This window comes from Bufo bufo, chromosome 6, assembly GCF_905171765.1.
Source record: "Bufo bufo chromosome 6, aBufBuf1.1, whole genome shotgun sequence".
Lineage (NCBI taxonomy): Eukaryota > Metazoa > Chordata > Amphibia > Anura > Bufonidae > Bufo > Bufo bufo.
In genome coordinates this window covers 103,093,525-103,109,304 of record NC_053394.1, presented here as the reverse complement: position 1 = coordinate 103,109,304, position 15,780 = coordinate 103,093,525, and the positions used below count along the sequence as shown (strand labels likewise).

General features: G+C 41.5%; 1 protein-coding gene across 2 annotated transcripts in view; it reads right to left on the bottom strand.

The window, feature by feature from the left end:
• PLPP4 (phospholipid phosphatase 4) overlaps nt 1-15,780 on the bottom strand; it is a 224,488-nt gene that overhangs the window by 87,679 nt on the left and 121,029 nt on the right. For both annotated transcript variants that reach the window (XR_005779864.1, XM_040437564.1), the window contains exons 4-5: nt 12,677-12,740; nt 10,455-10,579 (exon numbers count right to left, since the gene is read on the bottom strand). Coding sequence is in view for 1 of the 2 variants with exons in the window: in XM_040437564.1 (XP_040293498.1) it covers nt 10,455-10,579; nt 12,677-12,740 (189 nt within the window). In the remaining variant the exon portion in view is untranslated. The remainder of the gene's footprint in view (nt 1-10,454; nt 10,580-12,676; nt 12,741-15,780) is intronic.

The following is a 15,780-nucleotide window of genomic DNA, read 5'->3' as shown; positions in this document are numbered from 1 at the left end:
GGACAGAAGCATTGTGCTGCTGTCAGATTACACGCAAGTCGGTGTATGCGGCGCTGCAAGACGAGATTTCTCCTCTGCAGTAAAAGATACGTTTGCCGAGGCATATGAGCTGAGGAGGTGGCGGTGTTCATATACTTTGGCAAACACTTTGTATATATAAAAAAAAAAATCCCGGCAATGATTTATTCATCCACATCGATTGATGTGAATGGAGAAATCGGGTTTGCCAGGGCATACGAGCTAAGTGGGCATGGATGTTGGGCGGAGCTCCTATGTCCTGGCAGACGCCTTTCCCCTCCTTTTTCTTTTTTTGGCAGAGATTTTTTCATCCACATTGATTGATGCGAATGAAGAAATCTGTGCCGTTCATTTTTTTCTTTCAGCCCAGAGGCTGAACGGAAAAAAAAAATCTCATTACCCGTATGCTCAATATAAGGAGAATAGCAGAAACTCCTAATGCTGGGCATACATGTAATGATTGCGGAGACCCTCAAATGCCAGGGCAGTACAAACACCCCACAAATAACACCATTTTGGAAAGAAGACACCCCAAGGTATTCGCTGAGGGGCATATTGAGTCCATGAAAGATTGAAATTTTTGTCCCAAGTTAGCGGAAAGGGAGACTTTGTGAGAAAAAAAATAAAAAAATCAATTTCCGCTAACTTGTGCCAAAATTTTTTTTTTTCTATGAACTCGCCATGCCCCTCATTGAATACCTTGGGGTGTCTTCTTTCCAAAATGGGGTCACATGTGGGGTATTTATACTGCCCTGGCATTTTAGGGGCCCCAAAGCGTGAGAAGAAGTCTGGTATCCAAATGTCTAAAAATGCCCTCCTAAAAGGAATTTGGGCCCCTTTGCCCACCTAGGCTGCAAAAAAGTGTCACACATGTGGTATCTCCGTATTCAGTAGAAGTTGGTGAATGTGTTTTGGGGTGTCATTTTACATATACCCATGCTGGGTGAGATAAATATCTTGGTCAAATGCCAACTTTGTATAAAAAAATGGGAAAAGTTGTCTTTTGCCAAGATATTTCTCTCACCCAGCATGGGTATATGTAAAATGACACCACAAAACACATTCCCCAACTTCTCCCGAGTACGGCGATACCAGATGTGTGACACTTTTTTGCAGCCTAGGTGGGCAAAGGGGGCCACATTCCAAAGAGCACCTTTCGGATTTCACAGGTCATTTACCTACTTACCACACATTAGGGCCCCTGGAAAATGCCAGGGCAGTATAACTACCCCACAAGTGACCCTATTTTGGAAAGAAGACACCCCAAGGTATTCCGTGAGGGGCATGGCGAGTTCCTAGAATTTTTTATTTTTTGTCACAAGTTAGTGGAAAATTATGATTTTTTTTTTTTTTTTTTTTTTACATACAAAGTCTCATATTCCACTAACTTGTGACAAAAAATAAAAACTTCCATGAACTCACTATGCCCATCAGCGAATACCTTGGGATGTCTTCTTTCCAAAATGGGGTCACTTGTGGGGTAGTTATACTGCCCTGGCATTCTAGGGGCCCAAATGTGTGGTAAGGAGTTTGAAATCAAATTCTGTAAGAAATGACGAGTGAAATCCGAAAGGTGCTCTTTGGAATATGGGCCCCTTTGCCCACCTAGGCTGCAAAAAAGTGTCACACATCTGGTATCTCCGTACTCAGTAGAAGTTGGGGAATGTGTTTTGGGGTGTCATTTTACATATACCCATGCTGGGTGAGAGAAATATCTTGGCAAAAGACAACTTTTCCCATTTTTTTATACAAAGTTGGCATTTGACCAAGATATTTATCTCACCCAGCATGGGTATATGTAAAAAGACACCCCAAAACACATTCCCCAACTTCTACTGAATAAGGAGATACCAGATGTGTGACACTTTTTTGCAGCCTAGGTGGGCAAAGGGGCCCATATTCCAAAGAGCACCTTTCGGATTTCACTCGTCATTTTTTACAGAATTTGATTTCAAACTCCTTACCACACATTTGGGCCCCTAGAATGCCAGGGCAGTATAACTACCCCACAAGTGACCCCATTTTGGAAAGAAGACACCCCAAGGTATTTCGTGAGGGGCATGGCGAGTTCCTAGAATTTTTTATTTTTTGTCACAAGTTAGTGGAAAATGATGATTTTTTTTTTTTTTTTTTTTTCATACAAAGTCTCATATTCCACTAACTTGTGACAAAAAATAAAAACTTCCATGAACTCGCCATGCCCATCAGTGAATACCTTGGGGTGTCTTCTTTCCAAAATGGGGTCACTTGTGGGGTAGTTATACTGCCCTGGCATTCTAGGGGCCCAAATGTGTGGTAAGGAGTTTGAAATCAAATTCTGTAAAAAATGACGAGTGAAATCCGAAAGGTGCTCTTTGGAATATGGGCCCCTTTGCCCACCTAGGCTGCAAAAAAGTGTCACACATCTGGTATCTCCGTACTCAGTAGAAGTTGGGGAATGTGTTTTGGGGTGTCATTTTACATATACCCATGCTGGGTGAGAGAAATATCTTGGCAAAAGACAACTTTTCCCATTTTTTTATACAAAGTTGGCATTTGACCAAGATATTTCTCTCACCCAGCATGGGTATATGTAAAATGACACCCCAAAACACATTCCCCAACTTCTACTGAATACGGAGATACCAGATGTGTGACACTTTTTTGCAGCCTAGGTGGGCAAAGGGGCCCATATTCCAAAGAGCACCTTTCGGATTTCACTCGTCATTTTTTACAGAATTTGATTTCAAACTCCTTACCACACATTTGGGCCCCTAGAATACCAGGGCAGTAGAACTACCCCACAAGTGACCCCATTTTGGAAAGAAGAGACCCCAAGGTATTCGCTGATGGGCATAGTGAGTTCATAGAACTTTTTATTTTTTGTCACAAGTTAGTGGAATATGAGACTTTGTAATAAAAAAAAAAAAAAAAAAAAAATCATCATTTTCCGCTAACTTGTGACAAAAAATAAAAAGTTCTATGAACTCACTATGCCCATCAGTGAATACCTTAGGGTGTGTACTTTCCGAAATGGGGTCATTTGTGGGGTGTTTGTACTGTCTGGCCATTGTAGAACCTCAGGAAACATGACAGGTGCTCAGAAAGTCAGAGCTGCTTCAAAAAGCGGAAATTCACATTTTTGTACCATAGTTTGTAAACGCTATAACTTTTACCCAAACCATTTTTTTTTTACCCAAACATTTTTTTTTTATCAAAGACATGTAGGACAATAAATTTAGAGCAAAATTTATATATGGATCTTGTTTTTTTTGCAAAATTTTACAACTGAAAGTGAAAAATGTCATTTTTTTGCAAAAAAAATCGTTAAATTTCGATTAATAACAAAAAAAGTAAAAATGTCAGCAGCAATGAAATACCACCAAATGAAAGCTCTATTAGTGAGAAGAAAAGGAGGCAAAATTCATTTGGGTGGTAAGTTGCATGACCGAGCAATAAATGGTGAAAGTAGTGTAGGTCAGAAGTGTAAAAAGTGGCCTGGTCTTTCAGGGTGTTTAAGCACTGGGGGCTGAGGTGGTTAAAATTGTGTGTTTATTTGTATCTAAATATTAAAAGTTATTTTATATCAAAATAACTTTTGTTGTTGGGGATGGGGAGTCTTCTTTCTTGAGTGGCTGTTCAATTGGGATGTGTAAAGATGTGGTGTTTATTTGTGTTTATTTGTTGTAAAGGTTGGCTGGGGTGTAAGGTGTGTGGGTACTTGTGCCGGATGGTTCTTGGTTAGGTATTAGGTGTGGTAGAACTTCGGTGCGGTGTGTGAACTTCAGTGAGGATATGTGCATATAAACACAAAAAAAGGGGGTTAGGTTTCCAATGTTTCCTCAGGATATTTGTCCTGGTAGAGGAATTTGTATGCCAGTCTTGTGATAATCATAAAATGTCATAAAAGTGGTTCCATGTGTTGGAAAAATGTGAAAAGTGAAAATAAAAATACAATAAAAATATAAAAATAGAGTTGGAAGTGATGTATACTTTCACTTTGAGTCGGTTAAAAAATGTTCAGTAGATCGTACTTTACCAATTTGCTGTGTTTTGTTCCGCTCGTCCGATCGCTTTCTTTGCCCTGCAAAGACCTACGAGGCGTCCCACGTGGTCCGTTGCAGGTGTGTTGTGGCGTCTCACGTGACATGCCGAAAGCCAGGTATGTGGAAGCCAACAATCTATCCATGAGACAGATACAATCAGCACACCTTACAATGGCAGCCTTGTGCACTATGAGACATTCTAAACCAGCTCTCATCTGACTGAGAGCCAGTAAGCCTCAAAGTTGCTTCACATCTGTTGGATGGCTTGGGTGGACCTGCGCACCTAGATCAATATCATTAGGGTGACAAAAAGTTTTCTGATTGTCCTAACATAATATTCAATAACCTTTCTTTACAGTTTTGTCATGTAAAAACTAATTTGCATACACATGGGCATATGGGAAAGACATGCAAATGAGCAGAATCTGCCTTGTTTTTCAGCTGAAAAACCATATGCATGGAAAATTTGCAATCTACACTACTTATGAACAGCGCGATCTATTGGTTTCATAGTCTTGTCATAAGTCACTTCCAACAACAGCAGTTCGGCCGACCATGCTTGCTCAACACTACTCTGTATGTTACACACAGAAATCTTCAGCGACCAGTAGAACTGAAGAGTGAAGACAGACTCTCCTTTAATGCTCAGAGCTTTGCTAAGAAGACTCTTTACACTCCATTTTCCAACACAAACAAACACCTTTCCCTCATAATATATATTACCAAAATGTTTAACATCCCTGTCCCTACAATATATTAAGATAAACTGAAATAACCTAGTTTAACCCTAGCCAGGGAATAATGATAGGTATATAACAATAATATCAAGATATGACGGGGGGAACAGGTGGCTCAGGTGATCAGGGTCGCCACCCGTCCTCTCCGAAATTCAAATAAACATATAAAGGATACTGGAAAAAGGGGGGAGTGGGAAAGGGTCCAGATACTCAGGAAATCACCAATCCTTTCAGATAAATAATACGCACGTTTTAAAATATGCACATCATGTTACACAGACCTCGACGCGTTTCACCTGTACAAAATCAGGCTCATCGGGAGGTAGGTAGACAAAAGGACAGAGTCCAGTAAAGATACAGATGTGACCAATGATGGCGTTAATATAGATGGAACGATACTTAGCTATAGATGTTCAGAAAGAGGAGGCGTAGATGAAATGTTACCAGATGGCAGGATAGCTACATCAATACGTGCTACATGATGTTAATGCTGGCCATTGACTCCCCCAGTAGCCTGCTTTGGGCCCAGGTGGGCTACTGGGGGAGTCAATGGCCAGCATTAACATCATGTATCACGTATTGATGTAGCTATCCTGCCATCTGGTAACATTTCATCTACGCCTCCTCTTTCTGAACATCTATAGCTAAGTATCGTTCCATCTATATTAACGCCATCATTGGTCACATCTGTATCTTTACTGGACTCTGTCCTTTTGTCTACCTACCTCCCGATGAGCCTGATTTTGTACAGGTGAAACGCGTCGAGGTCTGTGTAACATGATGTGCATATTTTAAAACGTGCGTATTATTTATCTGAAAGGATTGGTGATTTCCTGAGTATCTGGACCCTTTCCCACTCCCCCCTTTTTCCAGTATCCTTTATATGTTTATTTGAATTTCGGAGAGGACGGGTGGCGACCCTGATCACCTGAGCCACCTGTTCCCCCCGTCATATCTTGATATTATTGTTATATACCTATCATTATTCCCTGGCTAGGGTTAAACTAGGGATTTAACAGGTGTAGGTTCGGGGACAGGGAACCTCCACCATCAGGGGGTTACCCTGGGCTGAGCAGTATATAGGGCATTTAGGGTAAGCACCCGGTCTGCCCTGCCCTCTTTCCCTCAGACCCTATCGTATATTTATATATATTTTTTCGATTTGATCCTCGAACCACCGTAAGTCTATTGATAGTTTCCGTATCACTAGCATATGTTTTTAGCTAGGGGTCACTACTCCCCTATCAAAAGAAATTTATATTTAATCCTTTTGAAATCGTAGTACTCACTGTTGGTATATACATACCTATACCCACTTTATCACTATTAAAGGTATTTTTAAAAGTCACTTATTCTGAATAGCAATATATTTAAAAAAAACCCACGTGATAATATAATCTAATAAATAATCAAACTACTAGGCCAATTTTAAACTGAAATAACCGTTACACTTTAATGTTTTCTGCCACTTTAAGTGATAAAATACACTTGTTGGTTCTGGCTCACAACTGATGGGTTATATTGCTATATTCTTGCCCCCCAAGATAGCTTCTGGCTTTCACCCAAACCTGCTGTGCTGCTGTCTGTCTCTGTAAGCTACCCTCTACCGCAGTCCACCACACCTAGATGTAGACTTCCCTGCGGCTCCCCATTGACTAAACTATATTCTTGATCCTGACCCATCTATGTAAATCTTGAAGATAAAATCGGGAGTCATGCAAAAAAAGGACTCAAGAACAGTTTGCGTCTGCCATTATTAATCTGTCAGACAGCTCAATAAACATTTTCTCTCATCATAGAGAGAACTGTGCAGTCCCTGCCCTGCATTAGACTATATGAACACTGCAGGAAAGGATATGCTGACTAATCTGTGTAGCTCTTTTCTGCCTAAGACCACCAGGGATACAGATATTAACCTCTTTACCCCTGTGTTGCAAGGGTATTTTTAAGTTCAGATTGATTCCATCCCCTTTAATTCTGTCTCTTTCATATTACCTTTAATATGCTGTAATATAACAAAAACAAAGACGTGCACACTGCGGTCTTACTAACCCTCGTACTGGTGTAAAATTGAGAGATTAGCCAACATATCCTGTTTGGAGGACATGTCTGAGCCCGAACACCGCACCAAGGTTTCTCAAGTAGCTCGGGACCTAGCGCCAAGCAGGATATGTTGGCTAATCTCTCAATTTTACACCAGTACGAGGGTTAGTAAGACCGCAGTGTGCACCTGTATTTGTTTTTGTTATATTATTTTTACTGTTTATCACATCCACACATTTGCTATCCTGTGTAGGATGTCCATTGTGGTACTTGTGGTCCGCTGCAGGCATCCTCCATTGTATGCATTTTTGCTGGGGATTTCCATTAGCAACGGGCCACAAGTGCAGGATCTGCCCCCCCTGTATAGATGCACCACTGCATATAGGGTTGAGCACTTCCTGCTTTTTAATACCAGGCTAATCTGTACTTTAATATGCTGTGTAATGATATTCCTTGCAATGCAGTGGTTTAGGGATAGTTAAATCATACCCATAGTTAAATCATACCCACAATGGCACCATGCCATTGTGCTGAGGCCACATTCCTGGTGGTTATCTCAGAGACGTGTGCTGCACACTGGAGGAGGGGCTGAAAGGTATAACTCTGGATTGCACAGACAATTAGGGGGCATTCCACTTGGAACTTCATTCTAGTTAGGATGAATTGATCCATCTCCATCTATTTTACACCCTGGGGTCCCACCCTATATTGTATGTGTAGGCTAGTGATGATTATTTACTTTTTACTACACTGTATGTAATTTGTCTGTTTTACCTTATATTTAATCACACTTAGTAAATATATTTATTCACTTAGCCTGCATAAGCTTATTCATTTTCACATCTTTTGAACTCACGTTTTAAAACTCCCCTAGTCCACTATGGATAAACAAACTCCTTTTCTTCCTAGGTCACCAGGCTTACACACATGATCCTATTAAGCACTCCATACCACTAGGGATACAGTCTTTAACATCCCCTGCTGTAGACGACCAGGGTTGCTGACATTAACCCCATCTGTGCCCTAGATCATTAGCACTGCTGACATTAATACCTTTACTGCTCTAAACCAGAAATATTACTAAAAACCTCTTTACTACACCAGATTACCAGGGAGGTGGCTACTGATCCTTTCCCTCAGTCACCAAGGATGTTGTACAGACACAATAAAACAATGATCTAGACTCTATAAAAATTATTTGTCTGGACTTTACATAGTACTGTGTATCAAGCTGCTCCATGGATACTTATTTGCATTCTATATGGCAAGATTTATTCAACATTATTTTGGATCACTCAGATTAATGAATGGCGCCCATTTTCCTTACTGCCAAACTCACTTTTCACATTGCTTTAGAGGGAACATTGGTTCTTAGATCCAGAGTAAATTCCATTTTACACACCATAGAACCCATTCTATTTCTGTAAATAGGCCTGCCAGTGCTTTCTGTTATTCGATAAGGTGTCAGATAACAGCTTTAAGAACTGATTTTTCGTCTTAGCTGCCAGCAGCTTTTCTTCCAGTGGCACTGCTCTCCAAATAAACTCTAGTGCCTCTGGGGAGTGCTAACAAAATTAAGGTCCAGATTTATCAAATTGATTTTGTCTTTATTTTGGAGGTCATTGTGACTTTTTTGTCATTCTACTTATCAGACAAAATTATGAATAGTTTGCGACAGGCCAAAGATGTTTTTTCGCTCATGCTATGTCAATTTCAGAAATGCAGCGTTCCTGTGAAGTACCATATGTTGGTTTTTGGCCTTATTTATCACAGGGAAAGTCCAAAAGAAATTGTCCCTATTGCACTCCACTCCAGACTGGCAGGTAAAAAGAAGTTAGAATGCGTGCCACTTTCATAAATTTGATGCACGGACCATTATCTGTACACAAATAGACAAATATAAAAACTTCAAGTTGTCTCTTGTTGATAAATGTTCACACCACTCACATAATGTTACACTCCTTTTGAAAATGTACAATACTAAATCTGTGAACTGCTATACACAAATCCACGCACTATGCACTAGACTGTATCATAGAGAAATTCTCCCTTATAAACAGTGCCCATATTGGCATACGATACAACACAGCACAATTCATACTGAATCTGACTTCTGAATTCTGAGAAAAATTCTTTCTACTGCAGAATGAAATTTTAGACATAGAGATATTTTGGCTTTCTAGAGTTTGTATGGAACCATAATATAGTCATGCACTTGAGCTCTTCAAAGTGAAATGTTAAAGTGACCTCCAGTCTAGGTATGTACCGTTAACATGCCTAGTGCCCTCTGATCCTCCCAGGCTACCTCCATTCAGAGGTTTTATAAATAGTGGGGCTACTACAAGAGGCATTATAAAAATATGGGACACTATAGGTGGCCTTATTACTACTGTGGGATTTATAGGGGTGCTCTATAGAGGGGAGTTAATACTGCTGGGGGCACTATAGGTGGGCCTTATTTCTAGTGGGGGCACTCTTGTGGAGCGTTATCGCTATTGAGGGTATTGTAAGTGCAGGGGCTGAAGGGGAACTTAACGTGGCCCTGGAAAAAATACTAAAAGTGGCCTCATTTTGTAGTTGGATCCAAATTGATTGACAGCAGGGCAAGCAATACCATATTGTGCCACATCATACCATCCTAACAGAGCCAAATACCACAGTCCATCACAAAATGCTGCCACCAACACAAAATACATCCCCAAAAACTACCACTGGCCGGCCATGAGTATTGCCCAGGTGGCCCCCTGGGCATTAACCCGCCGGGAAATTTCCCTGTAAAGTCTATGGCCAATCCGCCCCTGTGTAAGTGGCTCTATTAATATTGAGGGCAATCTGGAAGCACTATTGCTATGGGGACTATCTGGCACTATTACTTATGCAGTATAGTGTTTGTGGACATTGGGGAGCACAGTGGGCTCAGTATTGGGAGTAGCAGCAGTATGACAATGTTGGGACACCAGGAAGGGAAGGATTATAAAAAAGTGAGGAACCTAAGGTGGCTGCAAAGATGAGACTTGGCTGAAAGAAGTAGTCAAGGCGGTCTGGTCCAAATGGAGAACATGAGGAAAGAGAATGTCTACATCAGAGAAGACATCCCTAGATTTAAGAGGTATGTGGTGCTATATTACCCTGTATGTTTTGTAGAGCTGTATGTAATGTTTTCCAATATGTATTTAAATGTGGGTCTGGAAGGGAGGGGATGGATTGAGAATTTGGCACAGAAGGGGGCGAGGAGGCACTTACATTTTTGCCTGAGGCAGCAGAAAGGCTAGGTGCGCCCCTGTTTATAATCCTGCACAAACCCATTTATACAATCAGCCTGACAGCTGATACAGGCTATTCAGTTTTTACACATATTCAACAGATTTGTAACATACAACAAACATAATGTAGCAGTGCTCAGCAAATAAAGCCCACCAGTCACTACACAGCACGCTTTAGGGGGACTAAATTACTTATTCCAATTTAACAGCTGAATGAACAAATGTAATACACTACTGCCTTGGTATTCAGGGTGGCATTTACTGTATGCTGTATAATTACTATTAGATGGTGTTACAGATCCGGTGACAATAGACCTTTCAATTACCTTCTCCGATGAGGATAATGTAACGTGATTCAGATTACTCACAGGAAGAGTGGATACTGGGAAAACTCTTTCTGCCCTCGGACACAAGGCTGGCATCTCCAGTGCAGTGCATTTCTTCATTTGATACCCCATCAGGAAAACACCGATAAAAAAAATCAGGACGGGGCCTAAAAAAGGTCAATAAAATAATATGTGACATCAAGCAGTCTTCCTAAAAACATAGATCCTCATAGTGCCATAAAGCTTGTTCTATAGTACCATGCCTTCACAGTGGGGCAAGCTATGCGGAAGATGCAGATGCAAGCAGTACAGACTACATTTACTGCTAGGATGGCACGACGTCTGAAAAAGTGATAGGCTTCCAATGTCAAATAATTCCTATCTACGTGCCAAGATATCCTCTCTTGCATAGTACCTGGCCACTTTATACAGACAACCTTCTTTTTTGTCCCTGTCATTTTGCCATAGGGCAGTTATATTTAATAATTATCAAAATCCAGGTCCACGTCAATAACTGGTCAATAATGCTAGAATGCCGACAGGATTGTGATTTTCATCCATATCGGGACCAGTGGTCACAAGAGAAATGGTGGGATGAGTTGTCAAAGCGGACATTTTTGTAAATGGTGGACAGGAACCTTAGTTAGGCTTTTTAAAACTTCATAGGCTTCATTAGCAGCACTAATCCCAGGCGGGTGTAGGCAAGGGAGAGAGCCAGCGCCCCTTTAAAGGGATTAGATAGGTTTTCAAAAAAGAGGTCTGTTTTTGTAACTACTTACATTCCCCATGTAATAGCAATTCTGGAACATCTATTCTTATGATTCTATGATTTTCCATTCCTTTATTATTCATGCGAGAAGTTATGATTACATTACTAGCAGTTTGGTCCAGATGGGTGTTACCAGTTGGGTTTGTGTCCCTGCACAGTCTAACACTGGAAGCACTGATTGGATAATGTTAGACTGTGCAGGGACCCCCTCCCCAAACTGGTAACATCCATCTGGATATTCATTGTAGACTGCTAGGAATTAATTCATAACGTCTAACAGGAATAATAGAGGAATTGCACAACATAGAGTCACAAGAATTGTTATTACATGGGGAATGCAAGTAGTTACCAAAACAGACCAATGAGGAGAGGTGACAGTGTCACCCCTGTCTACAGGTTATGTGTTTTAGAACAGTTCAACCCTATTCAATTTAAAGGGTCACTGTTCTTTCAGAAAACTCTTGATATGTTATAGGGACATAGCAAAAGTTTTAATGGGTGGAGGTCTGAGCACTGAGAGCCCCACCATCTCTAGAACAGAGGAGAGAAGCGCTTGGTTAGCACATTCTCTCTCCTTGCTGCAGGACAGGAAGAGAGACCGACTCAATAGAAAGTCTATGGGCCCGCCTCGCTCCCGTTTTCTGTAGTGAAGAGAGGGCACTCTAAGTGAGATTTTCTCTCTCCTCATTCTAGAGATCGTGGGGGTCTCAGCAGGGGCGTAGCTAAAGGCTCATGGGCAAGAGTTCAGCTTGGGCCCCCTACTTTGTGGCAAGGGACAGGGAAACACATAGCCTTCGTGCCACCTGAGGCAAAAATTGAAACCGCACCCCCCCACACACCCCAATCCAAATTCTTGACCTAACCCCTTCCCTCCAGCCAGAGGTGTAAGTTGACCAGCATGTACTTTCTATAATACCGGTGTCTTCTTATATGGCACAAGGGTCTTTGGGCCCCCTCAGGTTCCTGGGCCCAGTAGCGACTGCTACCTCTGCACCCCCTAAAGCTACGCCCCTGGGTCTCAGCGCTCAGACCCTCACCAATCAAAATTTTTGATACGTCCCTATAACAGATCCAAAGTTTTCTGAAAGCACCAGTGACCCTTTATAGAAGTGCACAACCCGACACAACCCTTGTACAGAAAGAAGAAAGCAGCCATGTTTTGCACAACCCCTTAATGGAATACTTTCCAATCAATTCTAAATATAAGGTCCCTGTTGTTACTTTTACTCTTAGGAAACAGAGTTTCATGTGGGTTTCTAAGAAAACCAATATAAAATAATGAAGACATAATGCAGAGATGTGGGGAGCATTTCATATTCACATTCATTACACAGTGCTAAGAACACGCTCACTTCCAGAAAATGATTGTTTTATGATCATGCAGGAGCAGGCATTCTCCGGCAAACATCATTTGCATTGGACTGTGTGACAAATGGTACCGAATGACAGAGACGTCTCTATTGCAAACATTTATAATCTTTTTCATTGCACCTACCTTCCCACTATGAGTTTGATAGTATTAGTGCAAACTCCATTCAGTGCCAATGCCAGGGAGACAGCTGAATGAGAAATGACAGCAAAGAAGTTACAGACAGAGGTTTAAAGGGGTATTCCGGTTACCGTAAATATAACTTATGTTTTAGACTAATTCATCATCAATAATTACCTAATCTAATGTAAATTTCACATATTTACCGTTCAGTAGTTATAAAAGTAGTTTTCTTTCTCTGCTACCCACTGTGTTTCCTCATAAATTACCATGGCATCGACCTGTAGTTCTGAGCCTTTGTTAGGTCGAGCATGCTCAGTGTGCTGCTATCAGTTCTCTAGCTAAATGTCTTATGAAACAAAGGGAGTGTCAATGTGCTGCTGATTACTGAGTAGAGGGGGCGTGACCGAACTGTATATCAGGCAGCCAATCAACACTCACGAACAAGCACAAACTCACAGCAGGAAAGCGAGGGAGTGTGGGGCTTGTAGTTCTGTGAGGGAAGATCAGGCACCATGATACTCTGTGTGTTACAGGCTCACATAGGAGCTAGAAAAATGGATTGCAAGGTAAATTGAAGCTCTGGTAACATGTATAGGTATGGGTTCTGGTTGGATCACAGCTTGCAGCCTTAATGCAGTTTTTCAAAAATTAAGTTACTCTACCAGAATACCCCTTTAATTCTTCCAAAAAATACTCCCGACATTGCTGGAGCCCTAAACCTAATCACAGACACACAGAGGGTCTCCAGGAAGAGGAGTTTCTAATTATTTTTATCATACAGTCTAGTATTAGTGAACAGGATATATAAAAATCAATTTTTTTTTAAATTTTATATAGTAGTAAATAACTGCAGCTTCTTTCAGTTCACAACATAACCTAATCGTCTTGTTTTACCTTATTTTTTTCTTACTGAGCTCAATGTGAGAAACACAATTTAAGAGGGAACTTAATAAAAAAAAAAAAACAGTTTCACATTGCTAAAAAAATATATAGCTGGTAGAAGTCTGGATGGCAGTGAATGCAGCTGAAAGTGAAAGTAAAAACAGATTTCACTTCTTTCACTCCCGACTCGATTTCCAACAGCTATATCTCCCGATGTAGTGGACATAATGCTGTAATTCTGGTATTGTTTAAAAGCTTGGAGCATCTATTAATCCCAAAATATGAGCAGCTAAAGCAGCCCTCCCCTCTTCTTAAAGAGGACCTTTCATCACTCCCGACATGCCTGTTTTAATAGCTTCATGCATTCCCCATGTAATAATTCTGGAGCATCTATTCTTATGGGTCTATGTTGTGCCATTACTTTATTAATTCTACTAGAAGATATGAATTAATTAATAGCAGTCTGCAGTAAGGGTACAGAGGAGTGGTAACCAGTTGGGAGTGTGTACCTGCACAGTCAGAAAATGGGAGCACTGATTGAATAGAGGGAGGCTGTGCAGGTACCCCCCCCCAACTGGTTACCACCCCTCTGTACCCTTACTGCAAACTGCTAGCAATTCATTCATAACTTCTAGTAGAAATAATAAAGGAATGGTACAACATAGAGCCATAAGCCTAGATGCACCAGAATTGTTATCACATGGGGAATGCATGAAGCTATTAAAACAGGCATGTCAGGAGTGGTGACAGGTCCTCTTTAAGTTTGGTTTGCTTTGGGCACTTGGAACAGCAAATTCCGCCCAGCAGGAGCTGTTTTCCTGCAAAATAAAAGCACTTACAAAGTGCACATCGGTACGTTTGAATGCATTTGCAATCTTCTGTGGGGCAATGCTGTTAGTTATATTGGTGGAAAATGAGGTGAAAGACTCCCTTTAAGAAAGGTTAAAAAGTAGTGTTGGTCGAGCACCAAAGTGCTCGGGTGCTCGAGTAGAACACCTCGGGATGCTCGGGTGCTCTACAGAGAATTAAACCAGGCACCCCCTGCTCTGAAGAGGGGAGGGTGTCTGGTTCACAGGAAAAAGGTCAGAAATTGATGGAAACACCACTGAAATGGTTCGGGAACAGCATGGGGAGGATGTCTGGATGCATCTTGGATTCCCAGGTTGCTGCTGGGAACGATGTTGTCCGAGTAGTACGCCACTTTTACAGACCGACAATAATACGCAAAAAACTAAGATACAATCGATGTTAGAGGAAAAATTGTTAGGAAACATTCTTTCCTGTATATTCACTTGTATATAAAGTGAAAGGGCTGCCAAAAATTACAAGGAACCGGGACTCTAATACACCCTTTATTACACATAAAGGAGGGCATCCTGCACACCCTTGAAAAATTATGATTGATGGCCTGCTGGTGACTCTCAAAAACTATTGCAGCTAGGGTCTGCTGATCTGGCCATCTAAAACATTAGGGGCGAGGGCCTGCTGCTCATGTGACCATCTAAAACATTAGGGGCGAGTGCCTGCTGCTGATCTGACCATCTAAAACATTATTGGCGAGGGCCTGCTGGTGACCCTCAAAAAAATTATGGGCGAGGGCCTGCTGCTGAGCTGACCCTCTAAAACATTAGGAAAGAGTGCAGCCTAATAAGCATGTTGATATGATGGAGGAGGAGGACGGGAAAAAGGAAGATTGAATCATATACCCTTTTTAGTGGTGGAAGGGGTGCATGGGAATACTGTGTATTCAATACACCATAAAAGTCACATTTAAAGTGCCTTTATGTTCAGCTGCTTTCCTCTGGTGGAGTAAAGAAGTCAGGGGCAATCCAGGCCTTGTTCATTTTTATAAGAGTCAACCGGTCATCATTTTCAGTTGACAGGCGGATGCGCTTATCAGTTATGATGCCCCCAGCAGCACTAAATATACACGCTCAGACAAAACGCTGGCAGCAGGCCAGAGATGAGAAATTCTCTTTGTAGCAGGGGTCGAGAAGGATGAACAACCAGTAATCGGTGGCCAAAATGCGTACAACGCGAGGGTCACGGGAAAGGCAGCCTAACATACAGTCAGCCATGTGTGCCAGAGTCCCAACAGACAAGACTTGGCTGTCCTCATCAGGAGGATGACTCTCAATCTCCTCATCCTCTTCCTCCTCTTCTACCCATCCACGCTGAACAGATGGAATAAAACTTCCATACCCTCTGTAGAGGAGGCAACCGTC